General features: G+C 48.6%; 3 protein-coding genes across 3 annotated transcripts; all 3 read left to right on the forward strand.

Annotated features, from left to right (window-relative positions):
• Positions 1–1,560: 1,560 nt before the first annotated feature.
• On the forward strand, positions 1,561–2,989 carry LOC124673773 (ribulose bisphosphate carboxylase small subunit, chloroplastic-like). The gene is made up of 2 exons (XM_047209813.1): positions 1,561–1,764; positions 2,372–2,989. The coding sequence occupies exons 1-2, from the start codon at positions 1,576–1,578 to the stop codon at positions 2,750–2,752; spliced, it is 570 nt and encodes a 189-aa protein (XP_047065769.1). The 5' UTR covers positions 1,561–1,575; the 3' UTR covers positions 2,753–2,989.
• A 1,523-nt stretch (positions 2,990–4,512) lies between these two features.
• On the forward strand, positions 4,513–5,410 carry LOC124673357 (expansin-A1-like). Its single transcript, XM_047209452.1, has 2 exons — positions 4,513–4,657; positions 4,779–5,410. Exons 1-2 carry the CDS (start codon positions 4,513–4,515, stop codon positions 5,408–5,410), a joined length of 777 nt encoding a protein of 258 aa, XP_047065408.1.
• Positions 5,411–18,815: 13,405 nt separating this feature from the next.
• On the forward strand, positions 18,816–20,092 carry LOC124677959 (probable cinnamyl alcohol dehydrogenase 6). The gene is made up of 2 exons (XM_047213892.1): positions 18,816–19,611; positions 19,736–20,092. The coding sequence occupies exons 1-2, from the start codon at positions 18,886–18,888 to the stop codon at positions 20,090–20,092; spliced, it is 1,083 nt and encodes a 360-aa protein (XP_047069848.1). The 5' UTR covers positions 18,816–18,885.
• The last annotated feature ends 288 nt before the right edge of the window (positions 20,093–20,380 follow it).

The following is a 20,380-nucleotide window of genomic DNA, read 5'->3' on the forward strand; positions in this document are numbered from 1 at the left end:
ATGATGAACCGAGCCGGCGGCGGCCAGTTGCCTTCACCACCATCTCCACATCCACCACCACCGGAGTTCGACGTTGACCCGGAGGCTGCGGAGAACGAAGCGTGGGAGAGGAGGCGCTAGCGGACACCATAACGATGTTCGACGCTGCCATGATGGAAGAGGCGCGGCTCCACCGGGCGGAGGAGATGGGCGAGCGGTAGCGTGCAAAGCAGCTGCAGCGGTGCCACCATGTAGTCGAGATGGAGTTGCGGCGACGTGCGGACGAGCTGTACGAGCATCGGCGCATTGAGGAGCTGTAGGACCGGCTGCGGATGCGGGAACTCCATCAACGGCAGCGGCGGGAGGCACTAAAGCAGCAACTGCGGGAGGAGGCCTGGGTGGTGGAGGCTGCGGTTGTGTTGGCGGTGGCGCAAGTGGTGGAGGAGGAGGAGGAAGAGGATGACGACGACGACTTCGACTGGTTCGACGACGACGACTTCGGACACGGAGGAGGCAACGACGCAGCAGCATGCGCTCCTCGAGTCGTCCGAGTCGCAAAAGAAGCTGCAAGACAACGCATGTGCCCGCGAGGAGGACAACGACGCGCGGGTTCGCTATCGAACTCTCCCTCCAGCAGGAGCAGCTGCGGAGTGTAGGCGACGTCACGGCGAACGACCACTGACGTCTTCTCGTCACCCTCCGTAGGGAGAGGCGGCGCGCGGCCGAGGGGAGGCGACGACGGGGTGGGGCCGTCGAACGCACCGCCGGTTGGCCAGTAGGCTAGGGTTAGATAATGTAGGCGTCTTCATTCAAACTTGTAAAATATAATCAAATTTGAATGAAAACATTTATTTTCATGCATTTTTTTTTATTGATTTGGGGCCTCTTTTGGAGGACGCCGCTAGGCATCGACGTCCCTCAAACGTGGCACGAAAAAAAAAGTTCTCAAACGCTCGATCCGGCACGATTTGGAGGATGCTTTGGGGGACGCGACCGGAGATGCTGTTACTCCCTGATAAACATTATCGGGGTCGGTTACAAATAAAAACTGAACAAGGTCGAGTTAGTTTTTAAAACAAAGTTTAAAAACACGTATTATTAGCAACTTTGTCTTTGAGTCAGATGGGACAGACAACAATTCTTTTTAGAAGGAGAATCAAAGGTACACTAAATTAAAATCAGAGTTAGCTGGCATGATTTGTTAACAAGCTCATTTACATGGTAAGGAGGATATAAGATTCAGTTCAACATGCACTGATATGTACCAACAGAAAAGTAGAAAGATTTTTCCTATACCACTCAAGTTACAACGTCAGATAAATACAGGAAGCATCTTTCAAGCCTTACCTACCGCAGGATGAAATGAAAAGAAAAACATGCAAAGTTGGAAAAACGGATATGTGGCGACCATAACCCCAGTGACATGTACGACTGAAACTTTCAGTACGCACAATGCATCCGACGGCCATGCCTCTTCCACTGATCCACGGGGATAAGGAAAAAAGGCAGCAGGCGAACGGCAACCACCCCTTCCACATCCTGTAAGAAAGAAACGGGGTTGAACACATGATTATATATACCCTGGGTGACCCGGTAATGGGGGCCTCAACTGTAGCCTGCATCCTGCTCCCCTCCAACACCATGGCTCCCACCGTGATGGCTTCCTCGGCCACCACCGTCGCACCCTTCCAGGGCCTCAAGTCCACCGCGGGCCTCCCAGTCAGCCGCCGCAGCGCCGCCAGCCTCTTCAGCGTCAACAATGGTGGAAGGATCAGATGCATGCAGGTATGGAAATTTTTAAACGAAACACATGAGTTTTCTGGTCCGTCCAATTCACTTAGCATTGCAAGGTTTGACTCCCTTTGTTTAAACCTCTTTGTAAATACTGTACTAAGACAGCTCTGTATATTATAGGATCGAAAATGTATAAAAAAAGTGAACTCCACTTTTTATTCCATAATTCTGCATTAGTGAAACATACATATTATCCTATTTAGTGAACATTTTACCCAAGTTCACCTCCTAGAAAACTTCGAACATGGGTTTATCTCCATTTTAGCATTATGTATGTTCTGTTAGATAAGGCTGGCATGATCTTGTCCAACCTTTTCTGCACCATATGTTCAATTAATTATCTTTGTCCTAATATTTTGAAGTCTTAATCATCACTTCACACCTTGCATAATAGATATGCATAAAAAAAAGAGGGCCCAAAGTCTCCAAAATTTGTAATCTAGACGAGATGACGTAATTAGTGTCATAAATGCACGAGTAGAGGTTAAAACTGGAATTCACTTTATTAAAAGAGCAGCAAATGGTTGCTGTTCCCTCAAAAAAAAAATCACTCGGCATCAAGTATTGAGCTGAGCGTGTGTTCTGATCAACAATTCAGGTGTGGCCGATTGAGGGCATCAAGAAATTCGAGACCCTATCTTACCTGCCACCGCTCTCGCCCGAGGCCCTCCTGAAGCAGATTGACTTTTTGATCCGCTCCAAATGGGTTCCCTGCTTGGAGTTCAGCAAGGTTGGCTTCATCTTCCGTGAGTTCGGCAGCACTCCCGGATACTACGACGGCAGGTACTGGACAATGTGGAAGCTGCCCATGTTCGGCTGCACAGATGCCGCCCAGGTCCTCAAGGAGGTGGAGGAGGTCAAGAAGGAGTACCCTGACGCCTATGTCCGCATCATCGGTTTCGACAACATCCGTCAGGTGCAGTGCGTCAGCTTCATCGCCTTCAAGCCACCAGGCTGCGAGGAGTCCGGCAAGGCATAAGATGCGGCCCAGGAATAAACAGCCTATGCAAGGCATGTTACTATTTTTGCTGACGACTCTACTTTCGGGGATTTACTTGTGCTTCCACATAATTGTGCATGTATGTACTTACCTATATCACCTGGGTCGAGGAACATTTATATGTCAATTCTACCACAGGCTACACATACACATATGTATTTATATACAGTCTACATGCTATTGTGCTTGTTGTTAATTCATGGAAAAGTTTCTTTATTCGCCGTTGGATGCCTATGTTTCGTTCTTACTTGACGGAATTTGTCTCAGTAAGCTAGGATACACCAGTGTTTCGTGTGGTGGGACGTTGAACTTTCACGCTTCTTACTTGCTCCCGATTCTTTTTTTATGATTCTTTTCTGTCTTGACATTGTTTATTTTTTGTTGCTCACCACTTATTCCCATGTGTGGACCAACATGACGAGACGAATCGTGCGTTGCTACGGCATCACGTACGTCAAATCAAATGAATATTTTTTCATATAATTCCAAATGTCCTGACAATTGTTGATTGAGTTGTCCTCTATATCGCCTATAGGGTATGTATACACCTTCGCATAGCTAATTTGCATGTGAAGATCACGGAGAATTTCACAATTAAAAACCTAGGTCCACAACTTTTTGTGTAACAGAAATATGTAAAATATATATTTGAATAATCATTACATTAATTTATACGGTATATGCTCGTGCGTTGCTACGGCCAAACAAAAATAGACATATATACATATGTACTTCCTCCATCCTACAAAATATGTCGAAGATTTATCAAAATTTAGATGTACCTATTACTATTTAGTATCTACTAGGAAAATTGCCCGTGCGATGCATCGGGAAAAATGCATTGCAACGGTTGACGGTCGCCGGATACATTGAGATAATAACATGTTTGAGCGCGGTTTTGTAGCTACTCTTCATGTATCAAATAGCCGCTTCGGCGGTCAATAAAGTGGTTGTAGCGCTTACTGCGCTTGTGGTCGTGCACCGTCTGCTCCGACCGCCCGACCTCCTCTATGGTCGCTGAACACGGTGTAGTTCCTGATGGCCACGTTTAGGATCTCAATAGCATTCACTGTGGCACCTTACGAGCGTCTGTAAAACGTTTGCAAGGTCCTAAATCAATTGTACACGGCTTAAAATTAAAGGAAGAAATAGTAACCTGAGCACTTGTATTTGTAATTTGCATAGGCTTCGGTATAAGTTGCTCGGTCCGCCATTGATTCGAGACCCTGTCGTTAATGAACAAATCCAAGGGGGCACTTTTTCCCTGAGAGCCACGGCCAAACGAGGCGCCGAATTTCGCTGTGCATGCACAGGCGAAGAGTACAGTGAAGAAGCCTAGATCTACGCCGGGAGTGGCGCCGACAGATGGGGGAATTAAACCCTGCATCTAGCTCGCGCCTCGACCCCGACATAGGTCACCGACGCCCAGCAGTTTATTGACCCGAACATGGGCTAGCTAGCTCCCACGAGGCTCCATGCATCGATCTGGAGGACCAATAATATCGCCACCATTAACGATGGAAGCTCGTGTGATGGTGTCCCGAAAGCGCGCGCACCTGCAGCATCCATATGTACGTACATGCACACCCACAGTCCCACATGCTTGCACGGTGCCTCTCTGGTCCAATCACGGCATGCCAGCTCTGGTGGAGCTTCGCCGGACGCATCCCTACTTAAGCTGCTTCGGCTCTCATCTCTGGCCATTACCCTTTCAACTTGCTTATTTCACTCACTCTAACATGGACACATCATCTGCTCGATTGCTTGCGTTGTTTGCAGTTGCCACATGCCTCCTCTGGAACAAGGCTTCCTGCTTCACGTCCTCCGGCGTGACCAGAGCATTCGCAACCTTCTATGGCGGCAGTGATGCCTCAGGAACGATGGGTATGGAAAGAAGTTATTCACATCTTCTCTCGAAACACCCACACTTTCATTCCATCATGGTTAAGTAGTTAACTGACTAACTAACTGATATTCCGTCCGTCTATGCATGTTCAATATGCAGGTGGGGCGTGCGGGTACGGCAACCTCTACTCGACGGGGTACGGTACGAACACGGCGGCGCTGAGCACGGCGCTGTTCAACGACGGCGCCTCCTGCGGGCAGTGCTACCGGATCGCCTGCGACTACGCGGCGGACCCGCGCTTCTGCCTCCGCGGCAAGTCCGTCACCATCACCGCCACCAACCTCTGCCCGCCCAACTACGCGCTGCCCAACGACGACGGCGGCTGGTGCAACCCGCCGCGGCAGCACTTCGACATGGCCGAGCCCGCCTGGCTCAACATCGGAATCTACCGCGGCGGCATCGTCCCGGTCCTCTACCAGCGGGTGCCCTGCGTCAAGAAAGGCGGCGTCAGGTTCACCGTCACCGGCCACGACTACTTCGAGCTCGTGCTCGTCACCAACGTCGCCGGTTGCGGCTCCGTGCAGGCCGTCTCCATCAAGGGCTCCAGGACCGGGTGGATGGCCATGTCCAGGAATTGGGGGGTCAACTGGCAGTCCAACGCGCTGCTCACCGGCCAGGGCCTCTCCTTCAAGGTTACCAGCACCGACGGCCAAACGCTCGTCTTCCCCAACGTCGCCCCACCAGGGTGGGGATTCGGCCAGACCTTCGAGACGTCCAAACAGTTCTCCTAGAGGAACCACGTGCATGCGGTTTTGTATACGCTGATCGATCAATCGGTCATGTGTAACTAAAGTTAAGATATACAGTATGTCGGTGATATATTTCCTAAGGGAAGGGGGCAAGTACCATGTATTTGTCAATCATGAGCTTTGTGCCCCAGTCCCAGCTTTGCTAGCTTCGACTCCATCTTAGCTGGAGAAGTTTTTTTTTTGTAGTTCCCTCCTCATTTCCTATTGAGAATGAGTAACTAAAATTTAGAGCACCCAGCCGCACAAATACTCCTCGAATTGTTTTTCTTTTTTAGCAAACTCATCGAAATGATGATTTTCGGTTGCATAATTTCTTGCTCTAAAATCTGTATTCTTTATAATTTGATGGGAATTCTGCGTGCCCCGCTTATCACTAATCAAGCTTATCCTTCTCTCGTCACAAGCGCATCATTTAGATCAGATACCATATATATAACCTACTCTGCTCTGAAATGTTTCGCACCATAGTTTTGATGTTTATAACACCACAATCATGCATATTTAACATCAATAACTAAGAAGAGAAGAATCACAGCCACCGCCTCAACCCTAGCCTCCTCCAGTTCATCCTCCTCCATAGATCGGTTCCCTCTCCTCCGGTCGGCGTCGGGAGGACTAGGGAAGCCGATCTATGCGTGAAGTTTCCGATAAAAGTAGTGTTTTTCATTCGATTATGTTAGGATTTTGGTAGCCGTCTTCTTGTTAGTTTCCCCTCATGGAGATGGCATCGTCTACAATAAGTAATCTTCGGCCTTTTGTTCGGCGACGAGGTCTTCTTCCCGGCGTCAATGATGGTGTTGAAAGATTGCAATTTTTTAGGTAAGGGTCTTTAGATCTTGCTTCGCCAAATCGATTTTGGATCTTTTCTCATGGTTGCTGCGAGGAGAATTATCCTCGCAGTTTTTGTCCCGGCTACTACGTCCTCGACAATGGTGATTCGAACTCTCGGCTCTCCATCGACGTCGACGAGGCTAGTTGATTGTTATTCCCTGATATGATGGTGTTGGCAATCTTGCCGATGTTGAATGACTGCTCTAATGGCTGTGCGCGTACACGTAGCCTCGGAATTGTTGCTCAAATTAAAATTATGAGAGAACCTTCGTCTGTATTTACAGGTCTATGTTTCGTTATCTATCTTTGGCTGCCTTCAGAAAAGTATAAGATTGTGTTCTAAAAGAATTTATTTTGAAGATCTTGAAAAATTATTGGTATCTTTTAGACTTTATTTTATAATCGTTGAAGTCAGCTCTTGTGTCTCTACCATGTACTATTTATTAATATGAATATATGTGGTATTGATTGTCAAATAAAAAACATCAATAATTAAGAAAAGACAAGATAAAGTGCACCCTTTGGATGGCGCCATGTGTCTTGTCATGTACTTGCAAGAGGTGGAACCTTGTGCATCCCGTGTCTGGTGTGCGTCAACACGTGTGTGGAGTGCGTCCCTAGGGGAGCCCCACCACAACACACGGTTTTATATGTGAGTTTCATGTACCGCACGATTCTTTGTTTTGCATGATTTTCTCGTTTGGAGCCAAGCTGTTTTTAATCGTTTGTGATCCCTCTTCTTAGTTCTCTAGCACAAGTTTTGTTTTCGAACTGTTGTGTTTGAGCTTTTCATCCTCATAACTAAAAGAATGGAAGAACAAATCACATGATATGAATCTAACCACACAATTCTTTGCTAATTGAACTCTTTTTTGTTTTCACAATTTTTGTCTTGGCTAACTTTGTATCTTAAACTTGTTAGAGTTTAAGCCCATGTGATATGATAGTTAGGTGAATTAATTGAGCTCAAAAAATATGAAGAAGGATGCAAGACAATATTTTCGAGAAGTAACAAGAATTTATTCGGAAAGTGCCTTCGGCATATGAGCACCAGTGCTCCTGAGTTTTAAAAATCATATTTTTTGAATTCCAAAAAATTGAAATTAAATATGAACATACATATAAACATTCCGAAGGTACGGTAGAAATTTTGGAGATTTTTTATATATTTTTTGGGCTATACAAATAAATGCAAATTTCTGACAAATATATGTCCATATACACAGCCACAATTTTGTTTTTTTTTCTTGTAACTCAAAATACAATGCACTATCTACCAAAATTTCGCACAATTTCAGGACAAGTATATTTATTCATTGGACAAATTTGATGATTTTCTGTAACATAAACGTACAATTTCCAAATATTTTAAAAAACAAAAGCACTGGTGGTCATGTGCACCAAATTTACTTATTATAAAAAATATCGGCCATGGCTTCACCAGATACGGCCCTAGTCTGAAAAGGTTTCAGGCCGTGGGCAGCCTGGCGTATGGGCCTTGAGGGGATCATGTGACCCAACAAGTCAAGTGGCAACTAAATGGTTGCATTGTTACTTTGCTAGTTTTGCTATAGCCCATGGGCAACACCCCAGTCTGCATGTTCGAAAGAAGGAAAACTGTAGAAAAAGATCGACCTGAAGGGAAGCGACTCGCTTCGCACGTGACACGTGGGTGAACGTGGGACTCGGAAATTGCTGTTGGACTGCCTCGCGCGCGACACGTGCTACGTCCTGGCGCGTTTGCGAACCGTCCACTTCAGGTAACAGGCCCGCATCGCATTTAACGATTTTACGACGACCCGATTTACTTCTGCCTTTATCCCCGTTGAAAGAAGCTTCTCACCAGCAGTACATAAAACAGACCTGACGGTTTAGCCTTTAGAGCCCAAAATGGATTTCCATCCTCGATTTGCTATTGTGTCTAAATATTGTGCTGAAGCATGGTTTCGAATTTCAAGTTTCAGAAATATTTGGGCCATACTGAAATCATTGAAATTCAGAGATTTGGGTTTCCATTTTAGTCTTTCTCTCTAAATTTATCAAAATCTTCAAAATAAGTTGATTGGTTTTTTTTATCCATGTATATTACTGAAATGAGTGAAAACAAAATAACCGGAAAGCAATTATTTATGTGTCCACCAAAATTTTATTCCCTCCGTTCTTTAATATAAGCCATATAGTTTTTAGCATAAAAATTAAAGAACATACATTAAAGAAAAATTACATAAGGTTGGGACGTGAGAAGATATAGAACTTTGCATAAGTTAGGGAACATAGAAAAGACTTGTTCAAACAAGTTGTACAATGCAATACACCTATTATTCTAGAATTTTTCTCAAACATCATATTTAGTATGATTTTTGAAGAAAACTCACTCAAAGTGATTTCGGTGTGCTCAAGTCATTTCTTATGAACGAAACAATTGAACGGGGCACGCTTAAAAAAAGGCTATAATAAAGGATGTTTTAGATGTCTTTATTGTCTTATTCTGTTGTTAGGGTATCTCGAGTGGTACGACTCAAACGGACGCATAATCCGCGCGGCTAAAAAAATAGGTCTGCATCCTATCGCAGTTGCTCGGCGCAAACTAAGCGGGTTGTTCGCCGGGATGCAAACGGGGCTCAAATTTCCACCGCGAATGCGTCTGTCCAGTCACATCGCTTGTTCTCACCATGTCGCCAAGGGCCCGTCCGGCATGTGCGCGAGGCCGCATGGCTTCCGCCTCTTCTCTTACGCATATGCGCTTCTCGCGGCCTTCTACGGACACCATCAATGGCACGCTGATGACGTTGGGACTCCAAGTACAGAGTGTTGTGGTCAGCGAAGAATATTCCCCACAAGGGTGACTCGATGGTTTATATCGAACTCTCGGGGAATTGGGAAAGAGTCGTCTCCTTTCCTCTTTTTCTAGCAATCCTGCAAAGTAAGATAATGCCTTGTGTCCCCAACTTCACCGTGTGGTTGTCAAGCACAAGGTTTCGTATTAGTTATAGTAAATAAATTATGTGACACAAGTAAAGTAAAATAAACAAAGTAAACGCAATAGAGAGATAGTTGTTTTTGGGTTTTTTCTGTAATTAAGTGAACTAACTATTTTTGTATTTCCTGATTAAAATATTGCAGCAACTAGAAAGTAAGATAAAAACAATGAAAATGTGTTTCTTATGATTAAAATTGGCCAGGATTTATGGGTTCGATTGTCTATTTTCTCTTTAAAGTTGTAGTGGATAATAGAAATTTATCAATGAGATAATATTGGTAAAAATTTAATATGTGTTTGATGAGAGTGGATTTGGTGTTCAGGGGGGTACGTATGCAAACCCTAGATACCGTTGGATTTGCTTTTAGATTCGCTAGATGCTAACGGAGATAAAACGGCCGTGAAATCTCTCATTCCCATCCCCATCGAGCGCGGGCGAGAGAGCGACCGATTGGAGAGCAGCCGCCGTGGACCGCCCGATTGGAGAGCGACCGAGCATCCTCCTGCATCGAGCACGGCAAGCTCGATTCCGCTCGCGAGCCTGGGCCTCGCCGCCGTGGATGGCGCCGCCGCCGCTTGGAAGAGAGGCGATGGGGAGCTGCGGCCAGATTGGATGGCGGCGCCGCCGTCGATTTTCCCCGCTGCTCCGTGGCGGCCTCCCCGGCTGCCCGCACTCGGCGGTGAGAGCGGCGGCCCGTGCTCCCCAGCAGCACCAGGTGGTGGATGGTGCGCCTACTACTGCGACGCAGCGACGGCATGCTGCACTGCATCTGGCGTCACCTGGACGGGGCCACCGCGCCCGACCTCGTCTCCATGGTGCAGCTTGCATGAATCGTCGGTGGGGGAGGGGAGCGGGACCAGTTTAACCCTGACATTAACGCCGTTAGACACGTGTCGGGAAACAAACGCGTGCTCACGTACCCACCTGATCACCGAGCTTCATTCGTGTGTTTGATAATCATTTATACGGGCATCACATCCTAACATAGAGATGATGCAACACATCTCTTATACTCCACAGGAAAGGGAAAACTCCATGCTATCTTGTATTAACAATTAACAGAGCATAGCCATAAGTACTTTGACATGATGTTTTGAATATCAAATATGCTACCTTGACCAAACAAGATCATCACTTTTGTCACGTGACGAACATAGCACATGCATTCACTTAATCCCTAGTGAGGTATCAAAAGAAAAGGCAAAGTCATAATAGATCATGAATTTGGTGTCACTATCCAATCACTAAAACCATGATAGTCCATCAAATACACACATCTCCCCACACATGTTCCTGCATACAAATTGGATCAGAACCAATACTTAAGAATGGGGTACATAATATGCATCTATCAATACATCTTACACATAATAGATTCCAATATCATATCACAATAGCAGAATAAAGATCCACCACATAGGAATTACATATATGACCATAATCATGTTGGACGGCTCATATGGTACTAAGATCTATGAAGAACGAGAGAGAAATAGATCAAGCTACTGCCACAAACTCATATTCCAAACGTGGAATACTCTCCATTGATCATGGTGTTGATGAGGAAGATGTTGGAGAAGGTGGAGATCCCTCCGGCAACGACTCCGGTAGATTTCTCCCCTCAAATCTTCGTTGTTGCAGTGTTTTCATGTTTATGTGTTTCTGTAGCGCTCTCCTCGAGAGAACCCTAGGGGTCATATATATATAGGGGGTTTTAGGTTAAAAAAATCGTGGGCGCAAGATTGAAGCGAATCAAATGGTCGAGGGGGAAAATAGACCTAGTGGCAAGACCCCCTTGTTGGGCGCGCCACCTAGGCTCTTTTGGGCCTCCAAGCCTTCCTGATGAGGTCCAGGTGCGCCAGGTGCTTCTCGTGATGAAAAATAACGTCCCCAAAATCCTAGCTCAATTTAATTCCGTATAGGTTATCCTGTTTTGCAATGTTATAACCCAAATAAAAAGGGATCATTCGTAAATCCCCATAAATCAATATAAAACATGAAAATAATATCATATATGTTGCAATTATGCGGGAATATGTGTTAATAATGTGCAAACTTCATGTACCAATTTTACATGCATCACACGCCTTGTCTTCAGCTGCCGCGCCAGGCCTCGCAGACGGTGGTTAGTCTTCTGTGCTGTCATAAATGGCACGTGGCTTCGAGTCTCGCGCTCGTCCTTAAAAGGGCACCAGCAACATCATGCCATCGCCTACACATCGTCCACATCTCCCCGGCCACGCTGGCTCCCACCGCACCGACAACCACAACGCTTTGCCGCCTCGCCATAGGGAAGAAGAACGACCATGAGGCCTCCTCGTCGCGGGTGAAGGAGGAGAACCCTCGGATCAGGGTCCCCCTAATTGTCAGTGTTGCCCGGCTGCTCCATGAGAACTTCCAGCCTTGCGATGGCTGGAACGACGTGCACCTACCAGGAGGGTGGCGCCTCAGCTTCGCGCGGGTGTCCATCCTGCCGGTGCCACGGTCCGGCCCAGAGCAACTCGAAGAGATCCAGCGCAGGCGGGCCGTTCTCCCACCGGACCTCGGCGATGACCCCGCGTACGCCATTAACGCCCCCCAGGTGGCATGACTACCGCCGATACGAAACCGACAAGGGGCGGAAGGCGGGGTTCCTCGGTGACCGAGACTACAACTTCGGCCCGCCTCCACGTCGTCGTTGGCCACTAACGCGTACGTCGCCACCTCCGCCGCCTCCCCGGCCCAAGGAAATGTGGGGCGAAGACATCTTGGGCTTGGTGGTGTGGGACGACTCCGATGGCTTCATCGCCAGCGTGTGCCATGACATTCAGATGACAATGGAGGAGGGCAGGGAAATCGAGCTGTTGGAAGAATTGACCGAGGAGGAGGCGATGAGGCTAGGCATCCTTATATAGGAGTTGCCGCCGCTGCCGCCGCCGATGCCCCGGTACACCTTCGAGCACATGTCAGATGAAGACGCCTACGATCAGGCGTTGCAGGCCTCGGTGCTTGATACGTCCAAAACGTATCTACTTTCCCGAACACTTTTGCTATTGTTTTGCCTCTAATTTGTGTATTTTGGATGCAACTAACACGGACTAACGCTGTTTTCAGCAGAACTGTTCTGGTGTCTCGTTTTTGTGCAGAAATCCAACTTTCAGGAAAATCCTCGGAATTTATACGAAAGGTCCTATTTTTCCAGAAGACTTACGGAGCCAGAAGGGCGAGCCAGGTGGGGGCACGAGGGCCCCACACACTAGGCCGGCGCGGCCCAGGAGGGGCCCGCGTGGCCCTAGTGTGTGGCGGCCTCGGTCGGCCCCCGACGCCCTCTTTCGGACTACTTATTGCCTTCGACCTAAAAACGCATGGAGAGAAGTCGAAGTCGCCGTAAACCCTCCGTAACGCCGCCACATCGCGAAACTCCGTCTCGGGAGCCGAAGTCTCCGTTCGGCACTCCGCCGGGATGGGGAATTGGAGGAGATCATCGCCATCATCACCACCGACGCCTCTCCATCGACCAGCCATGTTTCCCCCATCCATGTGTGACTAATTCCCCCGCTGTAGGCTGAAGGGGATGGTAGGGATTGGATGAGATTGGTCATGTAATAGTCATAAGATTGTTAGGGCATAGTGCCTAGTATCCGTAGATGTTACTTTTATGATATTGTTGCAACTTGTTATGCTTAATGCTTGTCACTAGGGCCCGAGTGCCATGATCTCAGATCTGAACATGTTATTGATTCATGAAGATATTCGTTGTTTATGATCTTACCTGCAAGTTGTATACACATGTCGCTGTCCGGAACCAATGGCCCCGAAGTGACAGAAATCGGGACAACCGGGGGGAATGGTAGTGATGTGAGGATCACATGTGTTCACGGAGTGTTAAAGCTTTGCTCCGGTACTCTATTAAAAGGAGTACCTTAATATCCAGTAGTTTCCCTTGAGGCCCGGCTGCCACCGGCTGGTAGGACAAAAGATGTTGTGCAAGTTTCTCATTGCGAGCACGTACGACTATATATGGAACACATGCCTATTGATTGATTAGTACTTGGATACTCGTTTTATTATTATCTCGCAAATGCCCCTGCTTTGACTCGTTACATGAGTTTCTCTCATCCATGCAACGCCCGTTCATCCGTCCCCGTGCCTACGTATTTTAATCCTGCTGTTTACTATAATCACTACCGCTGTCTCTGTTACTCTGCTGTCGTTATTTCACTACCGCTATCGCTATAAAACTCGTTACTACCGATAAACTCTTGCGAGCAAGTCTCGTTTCCAAGTGCAGCTGAATTGACAACTCCGCTGTTAAGGCTTTCAAGTATTCTTTGTCTCCCCTTGTGTCGAATCAATAAATTGGGTTTTACTTCCCGCGAAGACTGTTGCGATCCCCTATACTTGTGGGTCATCAGTGCTCCAGCCTCCGCCCTCGTACCCCTGGGCAGCAGTGGCGTCTCCACCTCCTCCACCGGTCGCACCGACATTTGCTCCGCCAGTTCCTGAATGGCCGTGGGTGATCCTGGACCTGGTCGACCAAACCCAGTGCCCAACGACGACGAGGCGTATGCTAGAGTTAGGGTTTTAGCAAGTCATGGCCTTTTTATATTTTCATGTTTTTATTTTTGCATTTACACTATGTAAATTATTTTTTCAATGAAAAAAATTGTGAAAACAAATACGACGGGCCGCTACCGGCACCCCGGATGCAAACGGTCAGTCAATCCTTTAGGGCATCTCCAGCGGCGCGACGCAAACGGACGCTGAGCGACCGTTTGTGTCCGCCGTGACCGAAGATGCGTCTGGCACCACCTCCAGCGGCGCGATGCATAGTGACCGGGCCGTCCGCGGAGACGCAAACCTGGCCCAAATATGCGCCAGGTTTGCGTCTCTGCGGACGCTGAGCGGACGCGCAAAGTGTCCGCTCGGTCCTCGCACGGGCCCGCCTAGCCGGGACACAACTGCTTCGTCTTCCGCGGCAGTACTTGCGGGCGGCGCGCTGCAGCCTTTGCAGGGCCACGTTAATGGCGCGCCTCGGCTTCCACGAGCGTGCGCAGCTAGGCGGCGTTGCAGTGGCAGGCCATTGAAGACGAGATGGCGTCCGAGCCTCTTAAAGGGACGCTGCCGGCGGCCATTTCCCCGACCAAACCATTGCCACATCCCACACTATCCACCCCACCGATGCCATGGGGAAAAAATGCTGGCCGTTCTGCAAGACCAAGAACGACCACGAGTCTAGCGGCTCGCGATCCGGCAAGAAGGCACGGGTCGGCCGGTACGTCCGCGTCGACTTCGCGCGGCAGCTATGGGAGGAAAACCGACCGGTACCATGGCCGGACGCGAACTTGCCGGGAGGGGGCTGATACCTCAACTCGAGGCGCATGCCGGTCCCCCCCTCCCCGTGCCGCGCGAGGGCCGAGAGCGACGGGACGAGGTGCGCCGCCGCCGAGCGATCTTGCCGCCGGATCTGCGGGAGGATCAGGCGTACGCGCTGAACTCCTACAACTGGATTTCATTCGGGACGTGGGAGTTCGACGCGCGCCGCCGCGCTGGCTACCTCGGCGACGTAGACTTCTTCGAGCGCGAGATCGCCGCAGAAGAAGAAGAGAACGACCAAGAGGACGCGGACGAGGACGAGGACGCGGACGCGGACGAGGACGTGAACATGGCACACTACGACCACGACGACGGTGGGCCGGCGTGGGATCCGGAGACCCAGCCATCGGACATTTCCGAGGAGGAGGCCATTACCATGGCACTGGCCAACAGCGAGCAGGACGAGCTCAACGACCTCGCTTTGTGGGACGGGCTCGCAATCCAGCTCCGCGAGTCAGCGCTCGCGCAGGGGAGGCCGGCGACTCCTCCGGCCACGCCGACGCGTTCCAATGACCGCGTTCCGCCTACTGCTCCGGCGTGGGATCCCTGACCACAGCCTCCTGCCCATGCGGCGGTACCTCCTCCACCGCCGGCGTACGAGCTTCCATGACCGAAGCCGGAGTTCATTGACCTCGTCAGCGACGACGAGCAGTAGGCAGCACCTACTTTTACCACGCCTTTATGACCTTTTATGTTTTTTATTAATGTAAATTATGGCTTCATAAATGAAAAAAAAATTATGCGTCGTGCCGCTGGAGCCACCCTCGACGCAAACAGACGCCCGATCGATTTCGACCATTTAGACCGATGCAACGGCCGACTCGTCCGTTTGAACATCCGAAATACGTCCCCTTACAATCGATTTTGCGTCCGCGACTCACTCGGTGCAAACGGAGGCATACGTTCACTTTTGGCGTCTGTTTTGCATGAACCGCTATGGGTTTGCTGCAACTGAACAACAATCTCTCCCAGAAATTCTGAACCCCTTCAGACCGAAGACAGAGACAGACAGTTTGTCCAGGAATAAAAGACTGACCACTTGTGACTGCTCGGAGCAACGCCTCTCGACTGGTCCGTACATAATTTTTAGTCCGGGTCAAGTCGCTTCCCTTTCCCACTGGTGACGGATGACATGTTCCCAGTTCCAATAACAAACTAAAGGACCTGACCGACTTGTAGTACTCCCACTAGATGTCTGGTCGTGCACACGCTTCTTCACACGGCAACCTGCCTGCTTCCGTTCAGTTTCACCTGAATCTCACATGGTTTTCTCGGCTATCGCGCGCCGGTCAATTACAGCTCTAGTTGTGGAACACTTACATGTGCATCTTCCTGGAATTCACGGCGTATATACTGGTTTTGTTTGACGAAGACTGAATCCGCTCGATCGTCAAGTCATGTCGTTTCACTAGAACAAACATCGGACTGTATATAAACAGTCACGCGTCTGTGCTATTGGTAAATGACCCTATGGCTAATGAAAATTCTGCAGTAGGTGCAAGTTTGTCCGCCCGATGGATAGGAGGAAATTAAGTAATTAACACAACATACACACAGAAAATCATGTCGTAGGTGCAAGTTTTTCGAGCGATGATTATCCTCTCCCGGACGGCTCTAGAGGCCGGCCCTCCCCTTCCACAAACCCTACAAGCCCTCCAATCCCCAGGATTTCGGCCGTCGCTGCCGCGGATGCCGGCGGCAATAGCGACGCCCATTCCATCGAACAACGGTGGGTAGGAAAGGTGCTCCAATGGGGCGGGCGGGGTGGGACGCTACATGGGGCAGGGTGGGGCGCTGGTTGAGGTCATGGGGCAGCGCGACCGATGGTTGAGGATCTCCGGCGGAGTGGCGTTGAGAAGGTGGTGGCACGCCGTCGGTAAGGACAACAAGATTTGTTGGCGTGCGATCTGGGTGGCACGACCTCAATCTAGGTTGCAGGGCCTCGATCTAGGCCACATGGGTCCAACTAGCCAAGCTGCGGAGAAGATCTGGCTATGACCTTGGCCACGCCGGTGTTGACCAGTGCGTGTTGGGTTGCCCTCTCCTCTTTGGCCGCCCCTCCAAGGAGATGACTTGCAGTGTGGGGGCCTGCAAGTTCTGGGGATAAAGGCGACAGTCCTAGGATTCTTCTCGCATCAAGACGGTGGTCGTCTTGAAGATTGTCTTCTATGATCTAATCGGAGTGTCGAGTTTCTGAAGGCTCGCCGACGAACTCCAATGGACGACATGCTTGGAGATTGACGGATCGTATGGTATTTGGGTGCGCGTAGAATGACATGAAAGCCGAGATCTGAGGAGTCGTAATGGTGGTTCGAGTCGGTGGCGATGAGGTTTTGGCTTGGTGATTTATGACTTAGAGCAGCGGCATCGGCAAGCCGAGGCGACAACACAGGATAAGTCATAGAAGACATTATTTTGTGATGACTTGGTTAAAGGCAATACTTATCCTGCAGGGTGAAAATTCAAGGCCTTGCAATGACTTGGTTAAAGGCATTATTTTGTGAGAGCGGACTTTCTCCTTGGTGGAAACCTATGATCTATGATTAGGGTGATGCTCACGCCTATACATTGGTTTCTTTTTTAAGGCACCGCTTTTGGAGAAGATGAATTTGTGATGCTATTTTATTGATGTTTCGTCCGTTGTTACAAGAAATGTATCATTATAGTGAAACTTTTTTCTTGTAATTCTTCAGTTTTTTTAGTTGTCTACATCCATATTTCTATTAGAGTTGTGAGTTGTTTTTTTAGAGCAACACTTATTTTATTAATAGAAAATCAAGTTACAATAATCAACAAACGTGAAAACTGAAAAGCTGACCAAGAGAAAACAGATTTTCTGGAAACCCTGTAGACAGAATCCTAAAAGATAGAAGATTACAGAACTATCCCTAGGGTTTCCTGCACTTGCCGAAACTAGTGGCCGTCGCCAAACTCCAACGCCGCCTAGGCACATGTTTGAGAAGACGCCGAACCTTCATCATTGCCAGATCCGAAGAAACATCATCACCAAAAAAACTTTGTGAGTCGATGAACAGGCCTGCTGCAACCAGCGAGGCACGTGCCTTGTTAGGTAGACTAGATATAATATTTTCTTCAGATATTAATATATTCCTCTGGTAAAAAAAAACATATACATGTTTATGCAATCATGCACCATGCACGCGGTCGCGTGTTCCTGTCACCGCTGGCTTTCACGATTCCTTCGTCGTTAGCGAATGCTACCACATCGCTAAGAATCAAATCCTGGCATGGCAAAGGCTTAAGTAGGTCCACTTGACAAGAACGCAGATCGCGTGCGTTGATTTATATTCAGTGGCAAATTTGAAGATTTTATTTCAAAAAAAAGTCAAGTTTTGAAAATACTAATAAGAAAACTGTATTTCTCAGGAAACCAACGATATATTTTTAAAAGTTTGAAAATGAAAATTGCGAGAAAAATACGAAAAATTAGAAACCTATTTGAAAAAACTCTACAGTGTTGCATTACTTATATTATGAAATTTTTAAATAAGGAATTTTTTTGTTATGTATTGAATTTGGTGCTTTCATAAAGCGCATTTTCTATTTGATAACTTTTATGCCCCTGAGATATTTGTTGATTTCACTAGTAAATTCAGTAACATGTAAGTAAGTTTGCATAAAACTCAATGTATTAAATAGCGGGCAAAGGCACATCGCGGCAGCTCTCTAAAACAGCTATAGCGGAGCTAAATGAGACTATAGTGGACAATTATACATCGTTTCATTTAGCGGCAAGATGCTAAAACAGAAATAAGAAAGCTATACGGGCTATTTAAAACTATGATAATTTTTTACTTTGTTAAATTGTAAAAAGTTAGTTCTTGGTGTACCAAATGTATTCATCTTTCGCAAAATAAAAGAATGTATTCATGTATAGTACATGAAAAAACCTTGTACACCTAATTGGCTTGGGTAAATAATCTTATGATAAATCTACTACCCTCGGAAATCTACATATATGTCTACGGAAATTAGTTTATCAAGCTTGTCAGCGGTCGAACACCAGCAACTTGGCCAAACAGTTCCCTTTTTACTGACGCGCACACCTGCAAATTGTAGCCATTAGGGTCAAGTGCAACCATAGGCTTCTATTATAACAAGGATTCCACAAAACGACCAGAGCAATGACCAACGTCGCCAATCTCTCTATAAGTAGCCGTTGCTAGCTGCTGCTATACTCACAACCCACACCCAGAGCAAAAGCAGAAAAGAGTCTCCTTCGACCCGCGACAGTCTAAGCAATAGTGAGAAAGAGTCACACCTTTTGTGATGGAGGTGACCCCGAACCACACACAGGCCGTGAGCGGGTGGGCGGCCATGGACGCGTCCGGCGAGGTCGTGCCCTTCTCCTTCAAGCGGCGCGAGACCGGCGTCGACGACGTGACCATCAAGGTGCAGTACTGCGGCATGTGCCACACCGACCTCCACTTCATCAAGAACGCGTGGGGCATCACCATGTACCCCGTCGTGCCCGGCCACGAGATCACCGGCGTCGTCGCCAAGGTCGGCACCAACGTGTCCGGGTTTAGGCCTGGCGACCGCGTCGGCGTCGGCTGCATCGCCGCGTCCTGCCTCGACTGCGACCACTGCCGCCGGTCCGAGGAGAACTACTGCGACAAGGTCACCCTCACCTACAACGGCATCTTCTGGGACGGTAGCGTCACCTACGGCGGCTACTCCAACATGATCGTCGCGCACAAGAGGTTCCTCGTCAAAATCCCCGACAGCCTGCCGCTCGATGCCGCCGCGCCGCTGCTCTGCGCCGGGATCACCGTGTACAGCCCCATGAAGCAGCACGGAATGCTGCTGGGCGAGGAAGGCCGGAGCCTCGGGGTGGTCGGGCTGGGCGGGCTCGGACACGTCGCCGTCAAGTTCGGCAAGGCCTTCGGGCTCCGCGTCACCGTCATCAGCACCTCGCCGGCAAAAGAGCGCGAGGCCAGGGAGAGCCTCAAGGCCGACGACTTCGTCCTCAGCACCAACGACAAGCACATGCAGGTATGGGAAATATGATATATCCATGCATGTTCAGTACAATTCCCAGGCAATTAAGTACAAAAGTCAACGGAGTCGCATCAAACTGAACCAAGAACTGAACTAATTTTTTCCGCTCTCAATTCAGGCAATGGCGAGGAGCCTCGACTATGTCATCGACACGGTCTCGGCGCAGCACTCGCTGGGCCCTATCCTGGAGCTGCTCAAGGTGAACGGCAAGCTGGTGCTAGTGGCTGCCCCCGACAAGCCCGTGGAGCTGCCGTCGTTTCCGCTTATCTTCGGGAAGAGGACGGTGAGTGGGAGCATGACGGGAGGCATGAAGGAGACGCAGGAGATGATGGACCTCTGCGGGGAGCACAACATCACCTGCGACATCGAGCTTGTCTCCACCGACAGGATCAACGAGGCGCTAGCACGGCTCGAGCGCAACGACGTCCGCTACCGATTCGTGGTCGATATTGCAGGGAACGGCTCAAAGCTCTAGCTAGTTTGCTGCTGGATACTAGATCTGTTTACACTTTACAAGATATGTGAGGAGTTGGAGTGGTGGATTCAGTTGTATGCATGTTGTGGAAAGTATACGATATACTATTCTTCAAAAGTTGTACTCTCAAAGGCCAATTGGTGTGCTATGCGGTTGTCTCAAAGATCCCAGCATGGAGAATCCTGTTTAAGTCCATTCGGAGGAAGAATTATCCTTCTTCAAGCCGTCCATGGTGGCATCAATGTTAGTTTCAGTTAAGGAGAGCTGCAACTTCTTCAGATTAGTTCA

The sequence above is a fragment of the Lolium rigidum genome, chromosome 7 (assembly GCF_022539505.1).
Source record: "Lolium rigidum isolate FL_2022 chromosome 7, APGP_CSIRO_Lrig_0.1, whole genome shotgun sequence".
In the NCBI taxonomy this organism is placed as follows: domain Eukaryota; kingdom Viridiplantae; phylum Streptophyta; class Magnoliopsida; order Poales; family Poaceae; genus Lolium; species Lolium rigidum.

Coding starts and splice junctions, on each gene's coding strand:
- LOC124673773 (XM_047209813.1), top strand. CDS start 1,576: ATGGGGGCCTCAACTGTAGCCTGCATCCTGCTCCCCTCCAACACCATG. Junction 1,765..2,371: donor GAAGGATCAGATGCATGCAG/GTATGGAAATTT, acceptor TCAACAATTCAG/GTGTGGCCGATTGAGGGCAT.
- LOC124673357 (XM_047209452.1), top strand. CDS start 4,513: ATGGACACATCATCTGCTCGATTGCTTGCGTTGTTTGCAGTTGCCACA. Junction 4,658..4,778: donor TGATGCCTCAGGAACGATGG/GTATGGAAAGAA, acceptor TTCAATATGCAG/GTGGGGCGTGCGGGTACGGC.
- LOC124677959 (XM_047213892.1), top strand. CDS start 18,886: ATGGAGGTGACCCCGAACCACACACAGGCCGTGAGCGGGTGGGCGGCC. Junction 19,612..19,735: donor CCAACGACAAGCACATGCAG/GTATGGGAAATA, acceptor CTCTCAATTCAG/GCAATGGCGAGGAGCCTCGA.